Source organism: Hyla sarda, chromosome 1 (assembly GCF_029499605.1).
Source record: "Hyla sarda isolate aHylSar1 chromosome 1, aHylSar1.hap1, whole genome shotgun sequence".
NCBI classification, from domain to species: Eukaryota; Metazoa; Chordata; class Amphibia; order Anura; family Hylidae; genus Hyla; species Hyla sarda.
The window spans coordinates 215943472-215971370 of NC_079189.1; the positions used below are offsets into that span (position 1 = coordinate 215943472).

General features: G+C 42.7%; 1 protein-coding gene across 8 annotated transcripts in view; it reads right to left on the reverse strand.

The window, feature by feature from the left end:
• The window catches only part of PPEF2 (protein phosphatase with EF-hand domain 2), a 52812-nt gene that overhangs the window by 10849 nt on the left and 14064 nt on the right, over positions 1-27899 (reverse strand). For 2 of the 8 annotated variants that reach the window (XM_056568710.1, XM_056568712.1), the window contains 14 exons: positions 26681-26798; positions 24839-24856; positions 24519-24545; positions 22603-22626; positions 20604-20731; positions 17965-18022; positions 11873-12048; positions 9995-10109; positions 8789-8835; positions 7200-7366; positions 7069-7105; positions 4731-4880; positions 4240-4653; positions 2294-2479 (listed from right to left, as the gene is read on the reverse strand). In XM_056568710.1, coding sequence (XP_056424685.1) covers positions 2294-2479; positions 4240-4653; positions 4731-4880; positions 7069-7105; positions 7200-7366; positions 8789-8835; positions 9995-10109; positions 11873-12048; positions 17965-18022; positions 20604-20731; positions 22603-22626; positions 24519-24545; positions 24839-24856; positions 26681-26744 — 1611 coding nt within the window. In that variant the 5' untranslated portion in view covers positions 26745-26798. Of the gene's footprint in view, positions 1-2293; positions 2480-4239; positions 4654-4730; positions 4881-7068; positions 7106-7199; positions 7367-8788; positions 8836-9994; positions 10110-11872; positions 12049-17964; positions 18023-18386; positions 18577-19083; positions 19219-20603; positions 20732-22602; positions 22627-24518; positions 24546-24838; positions 24857-26680; positions 27009-27899 lie in introns of those variants that run through there. The other 6 variants (XM_056568714.1, XM_056568713.1, XM_056568711.1 and 3 more) reach the window with 6 other exon arrangements.

Here is a 27899-nt window from a genome sequence, read left to right on the forward strand (position 1 = left end):
ATTGGGTTCAAAATCAATGGGACTCTGCTGCAACTGAATTTCAGAGCGGAATATTCCTCAGGAATTCCGCTTTTGGTATGGGGTGTGATGCAAAGGGCAGATGGAATTACCCTAGGGGCAGATGGCATTAACCCCTTTTATTAGTAATGCCAGGGCGTGGTTTATCCTCAGTACCACCCGAAGGTATACCGCTGGATCCTGGGCTAGTCACGGGGGCAATAATGACTCAGACGCCAATTACGGACAACAGTAGCTTTGCTGAGGTTAGACAGGTGGAAAAGTCTAAACAGTTCAGCCAGGCCCACGGAGGTGACCAGTGACTTCAGAGACCTTAAAGGAGTACTCTGGGGCAAAGTACTCCTGCTCCGTCCTGCCCAGACTGCAAAAAAAAAGAAAATAAACCATCACTCAACTTCCTGGGTTCCCCCGGAGCGCCACTACAGCTGATCCGTCCTCCGGTCCATCTTCTTCATACTTCCGGGTGTAACGAAGCGTCACATGGCGCTCAGCCTATAATGGGCCGAGGCAGAACATCGCGGCGGCCGGCGATAGGCTGAGCGCCATGTAATGCTTCGTTCACATGGAAGTATGAAGAAGATGGAACGGAGGACCAATCAGCTGTAGTGGCGCTCCGCGGCAACCCAGGAAGGTGAGTGATGGTTTATTTTCATTTTTTGCAGCCCGGGCAGGACGGAGCAGGAGTACTTTGCCCCAGAGTATTCCTTTAAGGGCTTGCTGGGACTTGTAGTAGAGGTGGACAATTTAGTGCAGGCCACATTGACTAGACAGATGACTTTGACTTGACTGACTTGTGACTGACCAGACTGTGGCTTACTTGCAGGTTTGTAGCTTGTGGCTGCAGACTGGGCTTGAGGCCTCCTATGACTCTGGACACACACTTAGGAACAACTTGACTGGACCTCAGCAAAGACTAAGAGAGCGTGCAGAGGCTCCACCCAGGACTTATATGGGGGAGGCTCTGGTGGGGTCCCATTGGTCACCCCTAGGTCACCTGGTCACTGATACCTCCTGGGTAACAATCACAGACAAATCCCATGGTAAACAGCCTTAAAGGTATAACACATATATACATAGGGATTATATACAATTACAATAAACAGATGCAGGGGGGGGGGGGGCCCAGGGGACACTTCAGGAGGCTGCCTGACAGGGCAGCAAGTACGGGGTAACACCTTCCATACTGGGCCACCACATGCTCAAGTATTGCACCGAGTAAACATAGTCTAACTTGCAGTGACTGCCTCAAAAGGTTGTGCAACAAAGTAGAATTAAGTTCAAGGGACCATCATTTTTGTCAAGGCCAGTTTTATTATTTTGTTTTTCAAAATGATTCTGTTGGATCACAATTTAAAAGCAATGTCTGATTTTCATTAGTAAATTTTCTGTTAATCTTTATTTATTTTTATTTTTGTCAGTTTTAAAGGGAACCAATCATCAGATTTTACCCTATATAACGCTTGGCAAAGCGTTATATAGGGTAATATCTGTATCCTTACCATCCCCGGGGATGGTGAAGATATTATCTTATAAACTAGTCACCGCTGTGGACCTAAGTAGTCCTCTGGGTGGGGAGCTCCTCTTACCAGGTCCCATTACTGCACCTGACAGCGATGCCCCCTCGGCTTGATTGACAAGCTGCGTCATCGCTCTGCTCACTGAACAGATGGAGCAGAGCGATGACGCGGCCCATCAATCAAGTGGAGTGGGCATTGCTGCCGGCTGCAGTAAAGGGACCTGGTAAGAAGAGCTCCCCACCCAGAGGACTACTTAGGGCTGCGGTGGTGACTAGTTTATAACTTCATATCTTCATCATCCCTGGGGGCAGGAGCGTCCCCCGGGGATGGTGAGGATACAGATTTGACCCTATATAACGCTTTGCCAAGCATTATTTAGGGTAAAATCTGATGATTGGTTCCCTTTAAATTATTTCATGGGGCATTGTGAGTTTTTATGTCTTTAATGGAAGGGTACCAACAATTTTGTGCACACCTGTATGTATTAATGCCCTAGTGCAACTCATAATACAAATATTAGTGATGTATATGCACTATTTTAAAGAGATTATTCCAAGATTATAACGAATCCCCTATCCAATGGTGGTCCGGATTTGTGGGAGTCCGACCACTGGGACCCTCACCAATAACAGGAATAGGGGTCCCCTGTATCCACAGGATCCTGTAAATAGGTGCTAAATAGTAATTAAGGGAATAACCCCTTTTAACCCCATTATTTTACAGCTTTATTGTAAATAATGCATTTCAATTGTTCATACCTTTCCATTGTGACAAAACTCATATCCTTCCTGCTTACACTCATGAGATCTGATTAACATTTGCAACCCATGTTTTTTAAGAATTTTTTCTGTGACATCTGGACCAAAGTAACACCCCCCACCACGAACATTGTTAGATTTACAACCTTCTTGGGCCATGGGGTCACTCCAAAGAATGTCAACAATCTGTGAAAAAAAGAAAAAATAGCAATTGTAAAAAGTAAAACTGGTTTTATATATATATATATATATATATATATATATATATATATATAAATAAAATCTTTCTATATTCAGAAACTTTTTACCACATAGTTAAACAGACATTTCGATTAATAAGGTTAAAAAAAGATTTTATATTAAAAACAACTGTAAATACTATACTTATTTTCATTAGGATACAGCATAGTATGATGTGTATATATAAATGTGTATCATGTATAGCTTGGTTTCCATTTAAAATATTTGTCAATGTCAATTCAGGTTCCTGTTCATGACCCCTGTAGGCAATTTAAGTTCTTGTTTAGATGTCAGTTTGGATGGGAACAATTCTGCTGTGAAGCTTTGAGTTCCATTTATAATTGGACATCTGTAGTGCAATATAACATCCCCTATCCGAAGGATAGTGGATACGTTTTAGATTGCGGGGGTCTGACAGCTGGGACCCCACGTGATCTCCTGTACGAGGCCATGGCAGTATGCTAGAAGGGGGCGTTCTGTCCCCACATGATGCGGCGGGTGACACGCCCCCTCAATGTATCCCATAGAGATACATGGAGTGGGCGTGTCTGCCATGGCTTCCTGCTGGGGTTGACACTGTGCTTCCTGCAGAATGCTGCAGCCCAGTTCAGAAGATTGCGGGGGGTCCCCAGCGGTCGGACCCCTGCGATCTATTACTTATCCATTATCCTTCGGATAGGGAGTTTAATATTGCACTACAGTTCTACTTTAAAACAGCAGTCTGTGTGTACAATATGGAGCTCACTCTATAATATCAGCCTTGCTCTGTGTAGTGTGGACAGCAGACTGGTTGTGTAGTCTGGACTTCCATCATATAAATGGCAGACTGGCTATGTAGTTTGGACCACCCTGTATAACAGCAGTCTGGATGTGCTGTCTGGACTTCCCCCTATATTAGGAGTCTCGCTGTGGATCTCTCCCCATAACAGCAGACTGATAATACCTCCACCATATAATAGCAGACTGGCTATGTAGTGTGGGCCACCCTCTTTAACAGCAATCTGGATTTGTGGTCTGGACCACTTACTGTGTAATTTTGACCTTCACCTATAACAGCAGTCTGTCTGTGTAATTTTGACCTCCACCTATAACAGCAGTCTGGCTGTGCAGTATGAACCTCCCCCTAGCAGTCTGACTGTGTAGTCTGGACCTCCACCTATAACAAAAGTCTGGCTACCTATAACAGCAGTCTGCTTGCATAGTCTGGAGCTACCCCTATATCTGCAATCTGGTTGTGTAGTCTGGAGCTTCCCCTATAACAGCTGACGAGCTATCTAGCTGTGTAGTCTGGACATCCCACCATAACGGCTATATGGCTGTGTAGTCTGGATTTCCCACTATAACAGGAGTCTGACTACCTATTACAGCAGTCTGCTTGAATAGTCTGGAGCTACACCTATAACGGCAATCTGACTGTGTAGTCCGGAGCTTCCCCTATAACAACAGACTAGCTATTTATGAACCACTTGCACACCGTTGAACATCTTTAAAAGCACAAAATAAAAAATAAAAATCAGACACTTCTTTTTTCTCTTCATTTCCCTCAATATAACAAAAAATACAAATAGAAAAAATGAAATAAAAATAAAGCACAGAAAAAAGCTTTCAAAACTGCATGTGCTAAAGAATGGTAAAATGTGTCTGAAGTGAATGGGGGAAACTGGCCCATTCTTGAAGTGGTTATTCGTAAAGTAAACACACAATACCTGCTTTCTTTCTTCATTATCCATGTCATATTCCTGTGTTTCTCCAGGATCAGATTCTGATTCAGACACAGACACTGGACTATTAGGCTCTATATAGGTCTCTGTAAAACCCACTTGTCTGCGACATTTTACCAGCTCTTTATCCACGGATTCCCGCACTCGTTTGGAGATCTCCTTTCTGTCAATTGACATGTTAGTCGGGCTGCTAGCAGATCGTTTGCCCTTATAGGCAGGCAGGAGGCTTGGAGTGGCACTGTATGAGAATGAACCACTTCTTGGCTGCACGGGCCAAGTTGTCTCTACTGATAAGGTGTTCTCTCCATTTGTAAATGCTTCCTGACAAGACTTGTCCTTTATCTTCTGTCTATCATTAGATTTTTCTTTCTTTTTTCGAAGCCGTAAGGTAGATGCAAACTAAAGGTACAAAAGAAGAGTGTTTTTATTGTGTCATTATAATAGCAGAAATCTTTATGAATTAAGTAATGGGATACCTTGTGTCGTTCGATTTTTGATAAGATCTCTAAATCTGTAGAATCAGACACTCCTCCATGTGTAATCAGAATTTTTTGGTCTATTACTGTTGCTAATGGAAGCCAGCTGAAAACATTTTGTAGCATTTTCAGGATCTTCTTCCCATGAACCTTATGGATCAAGAAACAAGATGTTTTGTTAGATGGTTTACAGCAAAAAAAGCCGTGGACAACTCGTGGTGGGGGACTTACTAATATTGGAGCCGGCTATCAGGCAAACAGGCAGATATCATTCTGTTTAATAGGGCTATCAATCAGCATATGAGCAAGTGCTTGTTTTTAGGCTGACGTGGGTTGTTTTGACAGTCTTAAAAATCATCAGCTGTTGACTGCAAATCTCCCCGTATAATAGGGGATGTGCAGCCGATGGCTGATTGCAGGAAAGGGCCACACAAACATTTGCGCGGCCCTTCCGCATGCGATTGAGCCTTGTAATAGGCTCTGTAAAAGGGCACCAATCTACGAGATCAGTACTCGATTACGGCACTGCTAACACTTAGTTGAAACTTGGCATGGCTTAAAGGGGTAGTCCAGTGGTGAAAAACGTATCCCCTATCCTAAGGATAGGGGGTAAGTTTGAGATCGCGGGGGTCCGACCGCTGGGGCCCCCTGCGATCTCTCTGTACAGGGCCCCGGCTCTCCGGCCTGATAGCGGGTGTCGACCCCCGCACGAAGCGGCGGCCGTCACGCCCCCTCAATACATCTCAATGGCAGAGCCGGAGATTGCCGAAGGCAGCGCTTCGGCTCTGCCATAGAGTTGTATTGAGGGGGCGTGTCGGCCGCCGCTTCGTGCGGAGGTCGACACGCCCCCTTCCTGCGGGCTGTCGGGGCTCCGTACAGGAGATCGCAGGGGGCCCCAGCAGTTGGACCCCCCGCGATCTGCAACTTATCCCCTTAAGATAGGGGATAAGTTGTTAACCACTGAGTCACCACTGGACTACTCCTTTAAGGGAGACATATCTACCAAATTTTTAGTGTAGAGTTTTTTGCCTAGAGTAAGCCAATGAATACTGGGCTTGACTTTAGATTAGACAGTCAACAGATTAATCAAGCCGCTGCAGCCACTGTGATAAATCTGGCATATTTGAAAATGTCCATCACAGGGTCCTATTAAACAGTGTGAGCTACACTGTATATGAGCACCAATCTTGTAGATCTGCATTCGTTTACAGCGCTTATTACAAGGCTTGATAGCCGTGCGGAGAGGGTTGCACAAACAATTGTTTACAGGGCGGATCATGCTGATTTAAATATCAGATTTATTACAGTGGCTTGGGCTGACTGATGAATCTGACACATCTGTAAAATATCTATGTCTATGTTAAGACAGGTAATATACTGTAGGTCGCCTGTTCATTTCTCTTTTAAATGAGGAAAAAAATGTTTTTTAAATAAACTGGTGGCAGAAAGTTATACAGATATGTAAATGACTTCTAATAAAACATTTTTAATCCTTCCAGTACATATCAGTTGCTGTGTACTACATAGAAAGTTGTATAGTTCTTTCCAGTCTGACCACAGTGCTCTCTGCTGCCACCTCTGTCCGTGTCAGAGGCTTGCTATAGGGATCTGCTCCTGCTCAGGACAGTTCCTGACATGAACAGAGGTGTCAGCAGAGAGGTCTGTGGGCAAACTAGAAAGAACTACACAACTTCCTCTGTAGCATACAGCAGCTAAGTACTGGAAGGGTTAAGATTTTTTTAATAGAAGTAATTCACTAATATGGATAACTTTTTGGCACCAGTTTATTTAAAAACAATTTCAAGTCAATGTTGTGCACAATGACACATTTAAGCCACACCGTTTCTCGATATGCTTCACCCCTTTCTCAGATGAGCAGCAAATGTTTTAAAACACATAATAAATGAGTAGTAAACCTTCCCCAATATCCAATCAAGATCCCATGTTTTTACAGATGTAACCAGTTTTTCCTAAATTGTGACATAGGGCAATAAAAGCGCATAGAGTAAGCCAACTAAGACTAGACAGATTTATCAAACAACCCATGTTCATGTGAAAAATCTGGCTTAGGGTGGGTTCACTACGTTTTTTGTAGTGTACGGGTGCCGGATCCGGTTGGGAGGAACGAAAACCAGCCACTCCCGTATTCCCAGCCGATTCGGGCCTGAACCCCATTCATTTCAATGAGCCGACCGGAGTCAAGCACCCCGTATAAGGTTTTCTGACCAGACCTAAAACCATCATTTCTTAGGTAAATTTCCATCAGGGGATTTTCAAGACAATTATTTTCATTTTTAGATTTGCTTGCTTTGAGTAAGTGTTATTTCAGCAGACATACCTTATATTTTTTCATTACTTCCTTTGTGAATCCATATCTGATATTAAAAAAACATAACATTTTAAATAAGTTATAGGTAGGGAAACTTCTGTTAAAGACAAGCGTTTGTGTTTTTACAGTCCTTACAGTACCTTAAGTTAACCATATAGTCTTCATGATTTCCTCTGTTCAAATGGACAACCTTGGGGTAAACCAGTAAGAATGCAAAAAGGATCATCAAGACCTCTATAGACTGCTTTCCTCTGTCCACAAAGTCCCCATTGAATATATAAGGCTTCTCTGGTGATGGGAGACCATTCTGGGAGGAAAGAAAGATAAGCAAATGATAAACATCTTCACTATTATGTTACAATAGCAAGAACTGGTTGATAAAATGGAAAACTTACATGAAATGAGAACATGGTAAAATGGTAAACTAATAAAAAACAAGAATTATAGTAACACGTAAAAATCAAAAGCAGCCCCGAGAAGTGCAGTCCAAAATAAAGTAATGACCTTTATTGGCACTTACACACTGGCCCAAATTTATCAGTGTGTCTGAGGACAGAAACTGTCTGGTTTTGCCCACAGCAACCAATTACAGCTCAGTTTTCATATTTTAACAAGCTCTGGTAAAATGAAAGCTGAGCAGCTGTCACGCCCCCTCCTTAGGCTTGCATTGAGGGGGCGGAGCATGACATCACACGGGGGCAGATCCGTAACGTCACTATGCTTCGTCCCCGTGATCGCCAGTAATCAGTGCGAAACGGAGCTTGTCGCCTCTTCGTATCCCCCTGTGTAGGTCCCCTCCCCATAATTTTATGTGAGTATTACATCCAATAAAGAAGTCGGAAGACGTGAATTTGGTGAGTTGCCGGTCTTTCTTTACCTCTGCTTGGTTATGATCTATGCAAGTTACGCAAACTGCATAGGGTTGGATTTATGTATACTTCAACCATATACAGTTTTATATTATAATGCCGCATGTTCACTGTACCAGTTTTGTACAGTTTAGCACGGTTGCAATTTTGTTTGGCAAAAAAAATTGCCCTACCACAGTTTTGTGTACTGTTTTGAAACATAAAGTCCCCTTATATGGCTTTTTATACCATTGTATTCAATGAAAACCATAAGTGTACACGGTTTAATATGGTTTTAGCTCATACAGTTTTAATACACCTTAAAGGGGTACTCCGGTGCTTACACATCTCATCCTCTATCCAAAGGATAGGGGATAAGATGCCTGATCGCGGCATCACGCCCCCTCCCGTAGGCTTGCATTGAGGGGTGGAGCGTGATGTCACACGGGGGCGGAGGCGTGACGTCACACACCACCGGCCATGCAGTCGACCGTAATCAGACCCGGAGCGAACACACTCCGGGGACTGATTACAAACGGGGTGCCGCATGCATGATCCCGGGCGTCCCCAGCTGCGGGACTCCCGCGATCAGGCATCTTATCCCCTATCCTTTGGATAGGGGATAAGATGTGTAAGCCCCGGAGAACCCCTTTAACTGTATGCTAACGTATTCACAAATGGTGGGAACCTTGTTCTTTAAAGTGGTGCATGTCCCAGAGGTGGTACCTGCATCTATCAGACATTTATGGCATTTTTTGTAGTTATAAATGTTTCAGATGTGAAAATACTTTAATAAATCCTAGAATAAAGTTTTATGGCAAATGATTTGCACATTTTACTCAGTAAAAACATGATGTTTATAAGCTAGTCTTACCACACACCTTGTAAAATATCAGAAACAAATCATCCAGTCTGCCATGTAGGTCCCCTTGATAAAAGAGAAGATTCATCTTAAAGTTCGAATTTCTGCAAATAATCTAAACTGACTGCTAAATTCTACTTGCCCTATGCATGTGCAATATTTTATTTCTCCCAAAAATTGAAAATGCATAGACTGCAGCTGTGTCTGTTTCCAAATCCGACAATAGTATGGCACATTATGTCATTTCCACTTTATAATCAAAGTTTTGTAGCAAACTATAATATTTGTCGCCTTATTAGGAACAAAGGGTGATTACATGTGCAGCTGCTCCGCTTCTTACTGACAAAATATGTGATCACTAGACCTTTTACATGAGCAGATTATTATGTGAAAGGGCCTTAAAGGGGTACTCAACTGTAAAAAAAAATTTTTTAAATCAACTGATGCCAGAAAGTGAAGCAGATTTGTAAATTACTTCTATTTAAAAATCTTAATCCTTCCAATACTTATCAGCTTCTATTGTTAAGGTTAGCTGCTGGTTAGGTCTTAAAATGTGAGTGATTGCCACTGTTCAAATTAATATACTGCTGGGTGTCGACACAAGAAAATAAAAACCAGACAAAAAGTTGGTATAAATCTCCTTCTCAGCAGAAGTTTAGCTCACACGGCTAAGGTGCTGTCCCAAGGAGTTCTGTTTATTATACGGAAAGACATTGTTTTTTACAGTTGACAAAAAGGGGAGGTTAGTTATCACGTCAAAATCATCATGTTTTATTTTGATTGGTTATTTGAGTATTGCGTCTGTATATATTGGCATTTTAAGCATTCATTTGCTCCTTAACCATAGGTAACTTATGTTGCAATTTCTCTATTCTAACAGAAAATTCCAGATGTATCCGGGTTAGTGGATAATGCATTAGTTAGAGGAAATGCAGGCAGAATGGTATATTTAACTATTAGTAATATACAGGAAACCATGCCAAAGCTATTTATTTACATCAGCAATGCAAATAGCATTATGGTCCCCTCTATAGTCACTGGACAGTATAACGTAGGAGAGAAAATTGTAAAGACAGCACTTACTCAGTACTGTCTGCCTGTAACTCACTGGCTAAGCCTGTTTTGATGGTAGCTTTGCAAAGTTATACAGCACGTCCCTAACATTTAATGGTCAAAAGATATGAATAATATTTAATTCAGTAGCTAAAATACACCAAATTCTTACCACATATGGTGATCTCCTTGCTGTAACTGGTGGTAACACGTTTGATATTTGGCAGCAATTTAAGATGTTTTCTTGTCTCGTGTAAAAGATGTAACACATACCGTGCATGGAGCTGCTACTAGGAAGAACAGTGAAGGAGAATAAAACAACTTTTGGAAGCATACAGCTGTCATTTGTTACCTGTATTATTGCATGTGAGCAGTGTTCCCCAAACAGGGGCTCAGTAGTAGGGATGCCATTAGGTTGGTAACCAAGAAACCAGATAGTATTAACTTTAGCAGGCTGCTGGTGCAAGGAATTTTACATAATAGCGCATGTGTTGTGCGATCATATACTATTTTGACAGCTGCTGGATATTTTTTTGGACCATTCTCTGTAAACCGTGGAGATGGTTATTGTGTGGAAATCCCAGTAGATTAACAGTTTCTGAAATATCCAGATCATCCTGTCTGGAACCAACAACAATGTCTTGTTCAAAGACACTTGTCTTCTTTTTTCGCTATTCTAATGCTCCCTTTCAACTTTAGTAAATTCCCTTGACCACGTCTACATACCTAAATGCATTGAGTTGCTTCCAAGAGATTGGCTGATTATCTATTTGTTTTAACAAGCAATTTAACAGTTGTATCTAATAATGTGAACAGTGGGGGAGATTTATCAAAACCTGTGATGAGTAAGACTGGTGCCCATAGCAACCAATCAGATCGCTTCTTTAATTTTTTAAAAGGCCTCTGAAATATGAAAGAAGCGCTCTGATTGGTTGCTATGGGCAACTACACTGCTCTTTCTCTACACAGGTTTTGATCTCCCCAGCGAGTGTACGTGTTATTGTGAAACTCAATTGGAAACTGTAATAGGACAATGTGAAGGGAACTGCAAAGAGCAGGGGTCCCTGTGGCTGGTATTTCTATGGAAGCATTTCTATGACTATTATGTAACTGTTTATTGGAACAATTTGGTTGGTATTCTGATTAACAGTGCACTGTGGTAGGTAAAGTGGCTAGTATTGTTACTGGTGCTCTATGGATGGCCAATGACAAGGTAGTGTGGTTAACATTGTTATGGGGACACAAGCTGTATCAAAAAATGTAGTAAAAGCAGCATCTCTTGTGTGGAACCTGGTGCATGTCACCTGGGAGGGCAGAGCTTGGTCCGTGTCATCCCCACCATAAATCAGTAGATACGTTGTAGGTTTTCAACAGCACCACAACAGAAAGAGTCCATTAAAGTGTTCCAAAACTTTGTAACAGCAACTGAAATGTCATAGAGATATGTCAGAAGTTGTGGTCAATGATGGTCTGGCTGTTGAGACCCTCCACTGTTGGCTGGAATGAAGGGACAGAGGTTCTTCCCTGAGCGTTGTGTAATTTTGTTTCTGTGTAATTTTGTTTTGTGTCCTGTCTTTCCTTCACATGGAGTACGGACTGAGTGAAAGTCTTATAGACATTCACCGCATCCATACACATTGAGGGAGATTTATCAAAAACTGTGTAGAGGAAGAGTGGTGCAGTTGCTCATGGCAACCAATCAGATTGCTTCTCTTATTTTAAAAGAGACCTGCGAAAAATGAAATAAGCAATCTGATTGGTTGCCATGGGCAACTGCACCATTCTTCCCCTACACAGGTTTTGATAAATCTCCCCCCATGTGCTTAGCTTTCCCGCAGAATCCTAGCAGAAACAAACATAGGACTCACAAACATATGTGGCTCATATCAGAGCAGTTTATGCTAGAAATGAGAGAATCCACTAATGCACAACTTTAATAACATACAGAGATAGCTAATGGTCAAATGTCACAAACATATCAAAATAAAAATCCTAAAATGTCAAGCACCTATATAAGAACTACTGAATGAGCCGATCAAGTTATACTTACTTGCTTCTGTTTGAATGCTTCCACTAAGGCCGATGCATGGCTAGGCTTTAAAGGAAATGTCAGTCGTGGACCTGTGTATGACAGTGGCACTTCAATTGATTCGTACTCACAGTATTTTTCTAGCTCAGTGTCTTTTAGGTTTTCCTCCTCAGTGAACATGCGGCAGATGAAATCCCCTTGCAAAAGATAGAACATTTTGATGTTATATAAGATTTATTAAGTGAAGGATGGTAGTTAATGTACATTTAAGGCAATTCTAGTTATTGCTCTTTTCAGAGAAAGTCCGGGAACTTTAAACATATCCACCCGCCAACAATTGTGCTAGGTGCTCTTTAATCACTGTACAATGTGGGGGCCCACTACAGGAGTTGCACCCCTGTACCCTTGCTGTCCTGTCAGACGGACTCTATTGCTGTGTCCCCTGAGTCCCTCTTTAATCTATGTAATGTAAATGGTTAATTATACCTTGTGTTATTTATTATAACGTCTTTATAGTGTTATGTGCCTTTAAATACTGTTACTGTTATAAGTGTTGTAACCAAGGAAGGTACGAGACTACTCACCTCTCCAGAGTCTCCCCCCATATAAACCCTGGGAGGAGCTAGCAAGTTGAGTCTTATCTGAGCTACAGTAAAGTCAAGACCTGGAGAGAGTGTCTGGTGTCCTGAAGAGACCCAAGGCCAACCACGCAACCACACTTCTATGAACCAAGTGCCCCACAAGTGAAAGTTAAAACCTGGTAAGCTGCATACAGAGTGAAGTCTGTCTAGTCAGTCCTAGTCAAGTCAGCCAAGAGCAGTCTGCATAAAGTCAGCGTGGGCCTGCAGCAAATTGTCCAAAATCCACTACAAGTCCCAGCGAGCCCTAAAGTCTCTGAAGTCACTGGTCACCTCCTTGGGCCTAACTGAGCTGTAAAGACTATTCCATCTGTCGGCTTCAGTAAAGCTGCCGTTGTTCCGTAACTTGGCGTCTGAGTTATTATTTGCCCCGTGCCTAGCCCAGGGTCCAGCGGCCATACCTTTGGGTGGTATAGAGGTAAAACCACACCCTAGCGTCACGAACACAAGGTGTTAATACCATCTGCCCCTAGGGTTATAACGTCTACCCTCCATCACACCCTCACCACAACTTTTGGTGTCTTACGAACAGGATACGGGTGTGCGCCTTATGAAAAAGTCCCCCTCCCCCCCAGTTTGAACTGTGTCAAGTATTGCAGAGTAAAACACACAAGTGTGTGACAAAGATTGCGCCAGAAGGTGTACAGGACTTTGTCAGTGAAATCTGTTTAATGCAAGGCGCTTGTGAAATAGAGGGGGAGGTGAAATAAAGTCTGCTATCTGCCATTGTGAACCGTAAAAGAATTGTTCCTGCCATGTGTAAAATACAGGCCAAAGTTATGTTGCGTAACGAAGTGCTGGCTGTACCTGAAAGAGTTAAATGTGCAGGAGAAGCGCGCAAAAATGTCCCACGTTGGGCAGCGTCCCGCCCCTGGCCGTGGAAACCATGTTGCTGTCCCAAGTCCTAAGTGGAACTTGAAAGATTCGCCCCTTGTTGCTGGGGGAGCGGAAGTCAACACTGACGTACTTCCGGCCGGCTGCCATCTTCTCAAAGTCCACTATAAAAGAAGCAGCGCCGCTGGACCTTTTCTGTTTGCCGGAATTCTGCAGAGAGAGAGAAACATGGTGGAAGAGCAAGCACGAGGTCTGAGAGTCCTAAGATGGCGCCCAGCACCCGAAAGGTTGCAGCAGATGTTTCAGGAGTTGGCAGACAGGCTGCAGAGGATCTCCATTGGGGCCGAAGATGCGTGCCTTAAAGCCCTGCTGCCCGATGATGACGGAGAGTGGCCAGCGACTTCGGCGGGCGGAACATCTGCATTATCCAGAGGAGCGTCGCCGGTGAGGCTGTCCCACTAATTAGGCCAAACCTCCTCGACAACAGGAGTAGGCCTGGGCACATCTGTAGATGGCTGGACTTTTGGAACTGAGGGATGGGGTTTTCCTGGCAGGGGAAGTATGTGCTCCCTCATGTCCTGGATTAGGGCTGGTTTGTCGCCAAATAGCCACCATGAAAGGGGTGGTGACCGGGGACGTGCTGGGGGCTGCTGGACCTGGGGTGCTGGCTCTGGGCTGAGGATAGATGGAGGGGTAGAGAACGCAGCCTCGGCCGGGGTACCGACTCTCCGCCCAGGATCCCCAGGTCCGGTGGTGGGGAGACAACCTCACCGGTGACGATCCTCGCGATGATATGGGCGTTCCACCCACCAGAGTTGCAGGCCAATCTCCATCATCCTCAGGCAGCGGAAATTTAAGATGGGCATCTTCAGCCCCGATGGAGAATCTTCGCAGACGATCCGCTAACTCCTGGAATATCTGCGCCGCGGCAAAGGCAACTTGTCGGCCTCCGGCGCCATCTTGGGACTCTCCGACCTTGTGTGCTGCTGTGCCTCCACCATCTTCTTGCTCTCACCAGGAACTTCCACAAGACTGAAGAGGTCCGGCTCCGCTTCTTATACCCATCTCCAACAAAATGGCCGCTGGTCGGGACCGGAAGTGACTCAGCGGTGTGTCCTCTTCTTCTGCTCCCCTGGCAACAAGGGGCAGACCTTTAAAGTTCCACTTAGGGCTAGGAGCTGCGCCTTGGACTCCAAACCCAGGGGTGGGATGCTGGCTTTTGCAGGATCCTTACGCACTCTTTTCTTCCAAAAGATTAACCCTTTCAAGTATGGCGGTAGACATCTTGACACGTAACATTGCTTCGGTACGAATCTTGCACATAGTATTCACGACTTCAACAATGTTTCCAATGGCAGGAAATAAACTTTTCTTCACCTCCCCTCTATTTCACAAGCGCCTCGAGTAAAACACTTTTTACTGGCAAAATCCCATACACTTTCTGGCACAAATTTTATTCGCATCAGCATGCAAATCTCTGACAATACTGGACACAGTACAGACTGGGGGAGGACTGTAGGCATAAGGCGCACATCCGTATCCTGTTTGTGACACCAAAAGTTGTGGTAGAGGGTGTGAGATGCAGGGCAGATGGAATTTCCCTAGGGGCAGATGGCATTAACCCCTTGTATTCGTGACGCCAGGGCATGGTTTATCCTCAATACCACCCGAAGGTAAATAAATGATTGAAAAAAGTTTAAAGTTAACTGTACATAATATAAAACACACTATAGCAGTGAAGGAAATATGATCACTGTACGTATATAATTTCTCACTATATAAAGCGCTATGGTATAGCAGCTGTTATACAGTGATCCCCCGACTTATGATGGCCCCGACATATGATCATTTCAACATATGATGGCCTCTCAGAGCCCATCGTATGTTGAAGGCAGCCTCGACATATGATGCTGCTGTGTGTCGGGTCCATCGTACAAACAGCTATCGGACAGCGCTGACAACTTCAGCAACTGACAGATAGTTGTATAATGTGCCCCGTGTGCCCCGTTCTGCCTCCTGTTACTCACATGCTGTCCTGCTAACTCACGCAGGCTTCCACTGTGAGCTCCGTGTAAGCCCCCCCCCCCCCCCCCAGTGCAGCCATAGCCAATAGCCTGCATCTTGCTGCAGGCATCCAATGAGCTGCTCCCCTTCCTTTCCTGTAGAGCTGTAGTCGGCAGGATCGTAATGGAGGACATTCTGTCCCCCTGAAGGTATTTAAAGAACTGTACAGTACTGTATGCGATGTCACACATCACATACAATACATATACACACTATACACCCCATACATCAATGTTTCCCTATCAGTGTGCCTCCAGCTGTTGCAAAACTATAACTCTCAGCATGCCCAGACAGTCAATGGCTGTACATGCATGCTGGGAGTTGTAGTTGTGCAACAGCTGGAGGCACCCTGGTTTGTTAAACACTCCCCATACACTCCACATACAATGGTCATCCCAGAACCAATTAGCAGTTTCCCATAGAGATATGTATTCAACATACAATGTTTCCGAGGCCCCAGAACCAATTACCATTTTTACATAGACATATGTACTCGACATATGATGGTTTCAACATATGATGGTGCTCCTGGAACCAATTAATATCATATGTTGAGGGACCACTGTATAAGTTCTTATAATTCCTGTTAAAAGAAATATATATATCTTGCATTGTATGGTGCTGCTTATCCTCTAATAGAACTCCTGTTGAGAGTGAGAAACTGCAAGGGCCCTGCAGTTGGCTCTATTATTATATTATAGTAATATCTTCCAACCCTATACTCATAGGGATCTTTTATTTATGCATCTAAATATATTCAGTGATTAAATAACACCTTTTATTTAAACTTCTTAATTCCATTACATCACCACACATGTTCTATTAGTTTTACTAGAGAACGGTACACCCCCCTTTTTTTCCATGTTTCTCTGTATATGTTTTCGGTATTTTTAAGGGCAGCTCTATAAATGCATTACATAACAGGTCTACAGTCAGGTAGTATGGACAGGTTATGATTTGAGTAGAGTTCTCCTTTATTTATAGACATACAGATATAAAAGCTCTGCACAATTATTAAGCTCCACTCCTGTGTCCTGCAGCGCCCGGACTGGTGCGGGCTGCACTAATACATATATATGAAGCAAAGAACAATGTCCAGCGCTGCTCCCGTTAAAATATGTAGCTTTATTAAAAGTACACCAAGGTACAAAGGACAAAGTAGGCACTGGTGACGCGTTTCGGCCCGTCAAAGAGCCTTAGTCATACAAGTGACAGAAAAATGAATCATTATATAGGGTTGAGCGCAGGTCACCTCCCACAATGAAAGGTAAGGCGCCTGCCCCTTCTCCCAGGTGCAAGCATGATGGTAAAGCGGTGTTAACCCTTTCCATCATGTAGCAACCTTTACAATTCACACTGATTCCAAGAAACACACTCCAAATGAAAAGTGTATAAAGAAAACAATTTTTTCAAACATATTTAGATATTGAAGTGTATCGGTTCCTCGGATTAGCTGCAACCAAAATTATAGTAAAATGTACTTAATCATTACCAACATGTTTTCCAAGAGTCAATACCACTTACAACATCGTATGGTGGGAACAGGTTCTTAAAATCGCACCGAGACAGAATAAAACTTGAGAGAAAAATATACTTCAAGTATAAGTTAATTGCATCCTGATAAAACTCTTCAAACCTTATCCACAGACCCAAGATTTTCAGAAGATAAAACATAGTAAAATCTAATGTGTTTAGACTGCTATAGGGCTGCTACAACAAAGGATAGGGGATAAGATGTCTGATTGCGGGGATCCCGCCACTGGGTCCCGCCGCAATCTAGCATGCAGCACCCACCTGTAAGCACTGCAGGAAGTGCTGGAGGCTCTCAGTGTTATGCCTCCTGACCACAGAGTATAGGGACGGAGTATAGGGACATCACAACTCCGCCCCCATGTGACATCACACCCCGGCCCCTCAATGCAAGTCTATGGGAGGGGACGTGATGGCCATCACGCCCCCTCCCATAGACTTGCATTGAGGGGGCAGGGCATGATGTCACACGGGGCGGAGTCGTGATGTCATGATAATCCATCCCTATGGTCGGAAGGCATAACACTGAGAGCCTCCAGCGCTTCCTGCAGTGCTTACAGGTGGGTGCTGCATGCTAGATTGCGGCGGGACCCAGTGGTGGGATCCCCGCAATCAGACATCTTATCTTGGTGCCGGAGTACCCCTTTAACAGCCTGAAACACCTTAGATTGGACCATGTTTTGTCTTGTGGCAGAAGCCATCAGGGATCAGCCTGATTCGTGGTTCAGGCAGCATGAAAGTGATGACAGGTTCCCTTTAAATGAAGAAACATAGTAACACCGATTGTTAAAATTGGTGATGGAGTGATTTGCCGGCACATTGTTATGACAGATCATACAGTACATCTGCTGAATCATTACTGTAGAGCAGTGTTTTCCAAGCAGTGTGTCAGCTGTTGCCTTTGGCTGTCCAGGCATGCTGGGAGTTGTAGTTTTGCAACAGCTGGTGCCATACTGGTTGGAAAACACAGCTGTAGAGTACATTGGATTCTTCTTATTTAGTTGCCAGTTGTATAGCCTCAAATTTAAAAACTAAAGAGAGACTTACTTTCCTTGCTGTTGTCTGAAGCAAAGTGATCCATTAGGAAATTGAAAAAGTCATAAAGCTGAAAGAAACAAATGTGATAAACATATGTTGGAGAATAATGTATATATCTTAGTTATTTTAGCACAGATTCTGATTTTCGTGGGACCGTCCTTTACTGTCAGGAAAAACAACTTGGTAATCGCATGGAGTCTCACTCCCCTCAGCGCACCGGCAGATCAGACCTTTTCTCTGCAAAGACTTCTATGCAGAGAAACGTACGGATCTCCCATTTTGGCCAGGGAGAGAAGCGCAATGCCGCTTACTTCTCCGGCTAATAATTCCCGATCGCATGGGGTCTCAAGAGCGAGACCTGATGTGATCAACAATGTCTGTTTTTCATGACAGTGACACTCTATGACAGCAGTATTTATTAACATGTTTACCATCACTGGATGGGATAATACAGGGAGGTTACAGTGTAATCTAGCTTGTATCCCATACAGCAAAGACATACATTTGTAAGTATCCAGCATTGGCCAAAATGTTCCTGGATTTTTCCAGAAACACTGCTATTATTAGGAAGAGTAGCCTAGTTGCCCATAGACACCAATCAGATCGCTTCTTTCATTTTTGTTAAGGCCTCTGCAAAATGAAAGAAGCAATCTGATTGGTTGCTATGGGCAACTGGGCAACTTTCCTCTGGACAGGTTTTGATAAATCTTCCCCTTTGTCCAGGAAATGTTCTCCTGTATTTATAGTTGCCTGTTCTACAATACCAGAGATTTTGCCCTAACTTTTCCTTCCCCAATCCCAGAACATTGCACAGTGGCTGTTCCCCTTCCTGATATCAGCCTTTGGAACTGGGAAGAGTTGTCACAATAATATATAACACTGTCTAAACTAAACTACAGATCTCCTTCAGTAATCCAGGCTCAGAAGTATGTTGTTGACCAGATTAAGGACTGCTAAATTAATCATACCTGGAAATCTAGGTCATCAAAGCATTAATAGCCTTATTAGGCTAAGTAAATGTTGATAGTGATCAGAAGCGAAAATAGAATCAACTTATGGTGGCTGAAACGTTTGTTATTTCTCAATTATCTCTGATTCAGAGTTAAAGGAAAACTGACAGCCGGTCACCTGCACTAATCCCTGCCTTCTTCCGCTCTACTCCTATATGCCCTCCAACCTAACGCTCACATGGGCGAAGGGGTCCTATGAATATTCCTGAGGTGGGAGGGCATATGAGGAATAACCACTGCTTCAATGTTCACATCCTGATGCTTCTCCATTCCCCTGTGAGTCTCTGTTCTCCGTGCTTCAGTCATAATGTGTCAATATGATGTGACCACAGAAGCCAAGAAGTGGCCAAAGCAGTGCCCATATTGATATAAACACGGCAGCACTAGTGTCCATAAATGTCTCTGGCAGTCACGTCATGTCGACATCTCATTGCTGGAGTTGGAAAAACCAAAAACTATTGGGGACCACTGACGGGTCAATAATGAGAGTGGCAAATGTAAGGTGAGAAATACCCCTTTTGCTATTTTACACAATTGTAAGATGTTTAAAAAAAATTGAATTGTCATGTCATGTAAGTCAGGGAATAGGTGTCCCTAAGCTTACCCAGAACCCCTTTGGTTGCCTACTTGTGTAATCGCCCTAGGCAATGATTTCCACATATGGGTGCCAGTCCCTCCGCTGGACTAAAGTGCAGGGTTGGCATGAGTAAAACAATAAACAGAACTGTGCAAGGTTGGGGATACAGGTCAGAATGCAAGAGGTAGCAACTAACAAACACCAGGATCCTAAATGACATTAGGAGTGAAAAGTAACAACAAACAGATAAAATGGAAGAATAGAGGCAGGTATATAGCATACAGATAACAGCCTCAGGACCAAAAGCAATAAGCGGCAGGTATAAGAAAGTGAATGAAACAGGATAACAGGAAATATAGCGGCAAGATTAACCAGGAATAAAGGTAGTGGACAGGTTAACTAAAGTCAAAACACTATATAGATAAGGAATGACAGATACTGGATAACAAAACACAATAAAACACAAAAAATGCAGCAAGCATAAGTGCCAAGCCAAACAGGCCTGAATACAGGTCAAGATTCTATACAGATCAGGAATCACAAGTACTGGATACACATTACTAAAAAGAGGAACAAAAACCAACACTAGGCCAGGGACAAAGCAACGCTATGGATCAGAGCCTGACCATGGAGGAATTCAAAATACATACAAGCTTGGATACAAGTCAACAAACAAGTTACTAATACAAATATCAAACTAGACAGGACTAATCTGGCCACACTACATACAGAATAAGTGGACAATCAGAACAAGGCTAAAAGCTAAACAAAGGATCAGGACTAAAAAGCCATGGCTATACAAGGTTACAACTGTGAACAGACACAGACCTGAAACTGAAACTGAAGTGATACTAAAACTGAACTGAAATCAAGAGCACAGCTAGAAGGCTAAGGAGGATTGAAATACTCATCCTCAGCTGCTGATTGGCCCAGGCCTGCAATTCTTACTAGACCAGTAAACAACATGTATGGCCTGGCTAAGTGTGATTGTTACAGTAATGAGTTTACACAAACCATTTAGATAAAGTTTTACTGGAAATTTTCTTGTAAAAAAACGCTACCTTGATTTGGTCCTGCTCTCCAGTATATTCTATAGATTGAAAGATACTCCAGGTGCATCTCCTCCTTACTTCCAACTGGGCCGCATATCGACGGTACCAACGTTGTATTAACACTGCTGATTTGAAAGCTGTGAAATGGAGTTATATATACCATTAGTTAAGAGAGCATCTATCTTTGGAAGGTTTTACCTCTTTTGTTTTTCCAACTTGTTTTTTTCTTCCTTACTTATTTTATCATGTTCCTATGGCCAGTTTCACAAGGATGAAAAACTGACGCATTTTAGATGAAGCATTTGTGTACGTCCACAAAACCTAGGGTTCTACTGTACCAATCTTAGATTACTGTAGACCTGTACTGTGGATCGCTCTAGTGACTTCGGTCACAACACACCTTGCTTTGTAGCACAGCAACCAGCGTTTTCCCCTCCGCACCAGTCCTGTATAAATTCTGAGGAAGGCCCGGAAAGGACTGAAACGTCAATACTTTGTGATGTTATGGACTTTCAGAATAAAAATTCACTGATTCACCTGCATATGAATGCCAAGTCTGTAATATATTCATAACGAGGATTGGGTTTCCTACTTGAGCACCATTTTTAAAGAGAGAGCCATATTTCGACTCACTTGTGGACAGTAAAGGCTTAAAATGTGTCTATATTACAGCCGTGAGAAACTGGCCTTGTGAATTATGTTATGGTAATCTGTCAATTAAAAAAAGTATAACTATATTATTTTCTTGATATTGTCAACCTCTGAAATGTCTTAACTTTATCAGTATCCTTCTTAGGTATGTTTGTTTACTTTAGTATGCCAGCTACGAGGTGGTGAAGGGAGTTAAGTGTCTAACATGTTTACCAACATACACCAAATTTGTGAAAAATATGCAATTTTCACATGCAGTTACTATATGAATTTAATGAAACTCTTAATATTCTTAACTTAAAATTCTCAGATGTTTATATCCAGAAGTTAAAAGCCAGCACAGGCAGAGGCTTTGTATGCAGTCTATTCATCTATTTATGTAATCTAAATGGTGTAATGATAAACCTGCTCCCTTGGGCTTCTTACTCTGTCACCATTGTCACCATGAATGGATGGATAGAACTAGCAATCTGGGTATCTAATGTATAGGACACCTGAGGCTGCGCGTCACCACCACTGTGGTGGACGCACGCAGGGAAACCGCCATTGCGGCTTAGTGGGACTTGTATGTGAGTATACACCTGAGGGTGGACAACTACCCCCAGGTATACGGCATAGATAGATAGCATCACTCACCGGACCAGGTATATGCTATATGCCAACACTCACTAGTCCATGGTTCACTTTATGTTGTTTAATACACCGTGTGATTTATTTCCTTATGCACCCCTGTATTTAATGGTGATACCACTTTTTGTTTTCCTTGTGTAATTTTAAACTACTGTTGTTATTTGCCTGGTTAACCCCTGAGGAAGCCACCGATGTGGGAGAAACGCGTCGGGTGATACCAGTGCAAGGAAGTTAATTATATCACCTAGGGACTTTTAGGGTGTAGTCCAAGGGGTAGTCCGGGGCAGGGGTCGCTCTTTTTAGGGCAAGTGCCCCGACAGTCCCTGTGGGAGTAGGGGTAGACCTCACCACATCTCCCCAATAGGCTCAACTAGGGACTTTATACCTGTCCTGGCCCTACTCTCCCTAACAATCCTCATACAGACGTATATCATCCCAACAGTCTGTTATTCCCTGTGACAGGGCACTAGTCCTCAGTGCCCCTTTTTAAGGGTGCCCTTACACTAAGTTTAAGTGTGTTGTGTTTTTTTATTTTTATTTTAAAGTATCCATTAAAAGCTATATTTTATTATTGTGTACCTCTCTGTGATACATCTAATCTTTATGGTACCCTTGGTATCCCACAAGTGGACAATCTGTGAAATTATCTAATGTATAGGCAGTGTCATTGCATGAAAATAGGTGTTTCAAAATATTCTTTAGCTTTTCAGATAATGTTAAAACATACCTGTTCCAGCAGGAGCCATTGAGCCTGCAATAAATAAAGACTTTGTTAAATCCAACAGTTAATTTATTATTTGTCTCAATTTGTAGAGAATTATAAACGCAGTAATGTCAGATTTCTGTGGGTACTATATTTGAGAGCAATGTGTTACAGATCCCAAATGGACATGTGCATGCCTAACATTGTAGCTGGCAAAAAATCCAACTTACTATTCACCCTCATAGCAAATAATCACATACTCCTAGGTAAAGTAGATAACTATATTGAAAAATAAAGCATAAATTCATCCACGTATGCATATGCTACTGTGCATATACTACTGTTTCATAGTTTAGTTCATGGTTGTTTGACCTCAGTCAAGGATCACCTTTCAGTGCTGAGCTCCCTTACCAGATCTCATTCCTGCACAATGCATATGAATTGTACACTGGGGTAAGATTTGACAATGGGGTTGGCTGTCAATCAATCAGTAAATGAGGGGAGGGGGCGTTCAAGCCCTCAGCACTTTAGAGGCTTGGAAGCACCTCTTTGAAACTTAGCACCAGAGAATGTAAGCATTTTTCTATATTATGGAAGCACATACAATTATATATGAAAGGTACCATGTGTCTCCTTGCCCTAACAGCTAATGGTGTAAGCATTTTGGAATGTGAATTTTAGCTGACAGATTCCCTTTAAAGAATGTTTCTTGATGTTCTACATTGCTATGTCATGTTGTACTGAGCTTCTTTGTATTCCAAGAGAGTTAAAGGGGTACTCCAGTGGAAAGAAATGTTTTTAAATCAGCTGGTGCCAGAAAGTTAAACAGATTTGTAAATTACTTCTATTAAAAAATCTTAATCCTTCCAGTACTTATCAGCTGCTGTATACGACAGAGGAAGTTCTTTTCTTTTTGAATTTCTTTTCTATCTGACCACAGAGCTCTCTGCTGACACTTTTGTCCATGTCAGGAACTGTCCAGAGCAGGATAGGTTTGCTATGGGGATTTTCTCCTGCTTTGAACAGTTCCTGAAAAGAACAGAGGTGTCAGCAGGGAGCCCGTGGTCAGACAGAAAATAAATTAAAAAAAGAAAAGAACTTAAAGTACTGGAAGGATTAGGATTTTTAAATAGAAGTACTTTACAAATCTGGCACCAGTTGCTATAAACAAAATAGTTTTCCACCGGGGTACCTGTTAGGCCATGGTTGGAGGGCTGGCAGACCACTGAACACGGTGGTGCTGCTATACCTGGTCAGAGTAGCTGGTACAAGGAAATAAGCGTCCCTGTATGTCAGACTGCCAAAGATAGAGATGTCTGTGCTGACGTGTGAATGCTGTGGCACTAGAGGTTAGAAGCAAATGCTTAAATAAATTATAATGTTTAAAGGGGTTGTCCAGGAATAAAAAAACAGACCTAATTTCTTTCAAAGGCTACGCCCAGTCTGTCTCCAGGTTGGGTGTGGTATTACAACTTGGCTCCATTCACTTCAATGGAACTGAGCTGCACCGCACCCAATCTGGAGACAGACAGGGAGTGGTCTTTGAAAGAAATTACCTCTGCTTTTGGATTCCTGGATAACCCCTTTAATGTTGTTGAGTGACTGCCAAAAAGTAAGCTTGGAGCTGAAGAAATTGTAAGCTGCAAAGCCTGGCAGAAGCTGTAGAGGTCCTCATTTAGCTGCCGTTAGACTGTATATTATGTATAAAGGTAAATTAGTGGTAGGACCAGGATCAGTAGTTCCATTTATTAGATGTGGCATGTGTTGAAATGTGGAGCAAGGTTTCACAAATATAGTGTAATGATAAATCTGCTCCCCTAATTTTCATACTCTGTCGCCATGAATTGTTGGATAGAACTAGCTGTGTATACTCAGTGTTGTTGCATTAAAATAGGTATTTTAAAATATTTTTCTAAATTTCCAATAAAGCTGAAGCATACCTGTTCCAGCGGGAGCCATTGAAGCTGCTGTGCAAGAAATGAAGACTTGTTAAATTCAGCAGTAATTCTAAATTTAGTACAGTATTAGTCTTTAAATTAAGCTATAAATTGATTTGTAGAGAGGTTTGCTAGCATAGTTGATATACTATTAAAGATGTCATTATAATCAATTGATGAGACCTCAAGTATAAATAATGTATAACACTCTTGCCTTCTGGCCCTTTTGGTCTACGGTATTTGCATAGCATTGCTTCAAAACCAATGGTATATGTTGTATATGTAGGAATAATAATTCTAATAATAATAGAATATATTCATACCTGGTGTGAGAGAGTGAGCTGTGAAGTAACAGATCAAAAGGTTATTTAATGGCAAAAAAGTAATGACAGTTATCATAGAATATTTTTATGGCATAAAAGGACAGAAAATATATTCATATATTTTATATATTTTCCAGGGAATGGTTAAAATCTCACAGCAGGGGGAGAAAAGAAAAGAATGCTCACAATGTCCTAGCAACTGGTTTATGCTACCACACAGAAATCCCTGGTGTGGGATGTCTGGGGATGACATTTATTAGATAAAGGACCCAGACTGCTACAAATATAAAAAAACAAAAACACATCCACCTGCCCTGGGGGGCAGTTATTAGAGCAGGTGAGTATGCTTTATTTTTTATATTTGCAGAACCTGGGGACCTTTCTGAAATGTCCTCCCTGGACAACCTCTTTAAACCTTTAGATGAAATACACTGGGTGAAGTAACAGGCATGAGAGAGTAGCTCTTTATATGTCAGAATGCCAAACCGTTACACTTATCAGGGGGGGTATGTCATAGTTAGGCATAGGGCCAGGGACAGACACAAGGTGAACAAGTGACAGATGAAGAATTGTTGAATACTTTTACTGAATGTCCACCATTTAATAATGCCGGGGAAATTATGGTGTAAGGGGCCGCATTCTGGAAGGTGTTGTCTCTCATGATACCACGCATTTAGTGGAAATATGAAGTCAGAAAGCCAAATTCAAGTTTTGATGTTAAAAATTTTTTTTTAGAATTTTATATTAAAGGGGTACTCTGACGCTAAGACATCTTATCCCCTATCCAAAGGATAGGGGATAAGATGCCTGATCGTGGGGGTCCCGCCGCTGGGGACCCCCGTGATCTTCCACGCCGCACCCTGTTAGAATCAGCCCCCGGAGCGTGCTCACTCCGGGTCTGATTACTGGCGATCATGGGGACGGAGCATAGTGACGTCACGCTCCGCCCCCTCAGTGCAAGCCTATGGGAGGGGGCATGACAGCTATCACGCCCCCTCCATAGGCTTGCATTGAGGGGGCGGAGTGTGACGTTACATGGGGCGGAGCCGTGACGTCACTATGCTCCGTCCCCGTCCCCCAGCAGCGGGACCCCGCGATCAGGCATCTTATGCCCTATCCTTTGGATAGGGGATAAGATTTCTTAACACCAGAGTACCCCTTTAATCTCCCATGTCTCTATGTTAAAAAAAAGAGAGATCACTTTTCAGCATTCTCTTCATTATCATTACGGACAGGTCACACTCACTGCACAGTGACTTCTTTACAGGTCATCGAGCATGTCTGGAACACACTTCCATAGAAGTCAGTACGTGTGACTGCTGTAATGTGTATTTCTGAATGCAGTTAAAGGAGTTATTCAGGCTTTAGAAACTGATAGCATATCCTCAGGATACAAATGCTCATACAGCAATCACTATTAGTAGAGGCAGTGCAGTTTTGTCCCATTTAAGTGAACAATGCGGCAGTACTTTGCACTATTGCTTCTCCCTGTTGCCCTGACTACCTTCTTTTCACTGTGTTTCCATTTTTGGTAACATTTCCCAGACCATTTTTATTGAGGGTGAATGTTTACAGCAGTATAGCATTGTCTTTATTTGCACTAATCACTAGATATATGAGGACTTGTCTAATGAGTTCTGCTTATACATGGCAAATAGTTTGGGGGGGATCATCCAGAACATCCTGCAAATGTGAGACAAGTGTTGATGTTGCTCTTGGATAGAAAAGATCACTATAGGCCTCACTATACTTTGGCGTTTTGGCCACTTTTCCATGTTTACCACGTTTCACCATCTTCACTTCTCATTCTAAATCATTGGATTCAACTTGCAAAGACCTTACCTTTCCTAGTCTTGCGTATGGATTGATTCTTGGAGGTTGAGCTAGTGGATGTCCCACATCCCATGATGCACACCTTGGCATACAATTAGTCAGTTAATGGTGCATATTTTTTTGCATTCTAAGTATATAAAAAAGGGAAAGAAAAAGCATCATAGCAAACAGACAAAAAGGTGAGATATGTAGAAATGATGGTATAGCAACAATCTACTTTTTATCCATTAGACTAAATATGATACATCTAACCATTTCAGGGGCTTCCTAGTTTAGAAAACCCATTTTCAATTAATAGATTGAATCTCATTTTCATGCCCTCATCTATAAGTCATAGAAGACAGTGATTTGAAACAGTTTGGCTCCATGTATTGCACAGCAAGTTTTTATGATAAAAGGGCTATTTCCATCTTATTAAAGGAGATATCCAGAGGTGAACAACTTATCCCCTATCCTAAGGATAGGGGATAAGTTTGAGATCGCGGGGGGTCCGACCGCTGGGGCCCCCTGCGATCTCTTGTACGGGGCCCTGACAGCCCGCGGGAAGGGGGCGTGTCGACCACCGCATGAAGCTGCGGCCGACACGCCCCCTCAATACAACTCTATGGCAGAGCCGGAGCGCTGTCTTGGGCTATCTCCGGCTCTGCCATAGCGATGTATTGAGGGGGCGTGACGGCCGCCGCTTTGTGTGGTGGTTGACACCCGCTATCTGGCCGGAGAGTCTGGCCCCCGTACAGAGAGATCGCAGGGGGCCCCAGTGGTCGGACCCCCTGCGATCTCAAACTTATCCCCTATCCTTAGGATAGGGGATAAGTTTTTAACCACTGGACTACCCCTTTAAGTTATCCGCTATCCAGAGGATGGAGATTACAAGCTGATAAGTGGGGGTCACCGTGTAGTCAAGGCCAGCACTCCATTAATTTTCTAAGGGGTAATTTATTTTCTAAGGAGGTTAGAGCTCAGTGACGTTCAGTGGCCTCATAGAGAATGAAGGTAGTGCACGCATGTTCACAAGATTACGATGATACCCAATCTATATAGGTTTTATTTTGTTTTACTACTTTTTAAAAAACTATAACATTTTGTACAAAAATTTGTATGCTTATATTTGTCCTTTTTTGGCCCCTATAACTTTTAAATTTTTCCGTATACAGGGCTATATGAGGGCTCACTTTTTGCGCTGTGATCTGTAGTTTTTATCTGTACCATTTTTTGCATTGATAGGCTT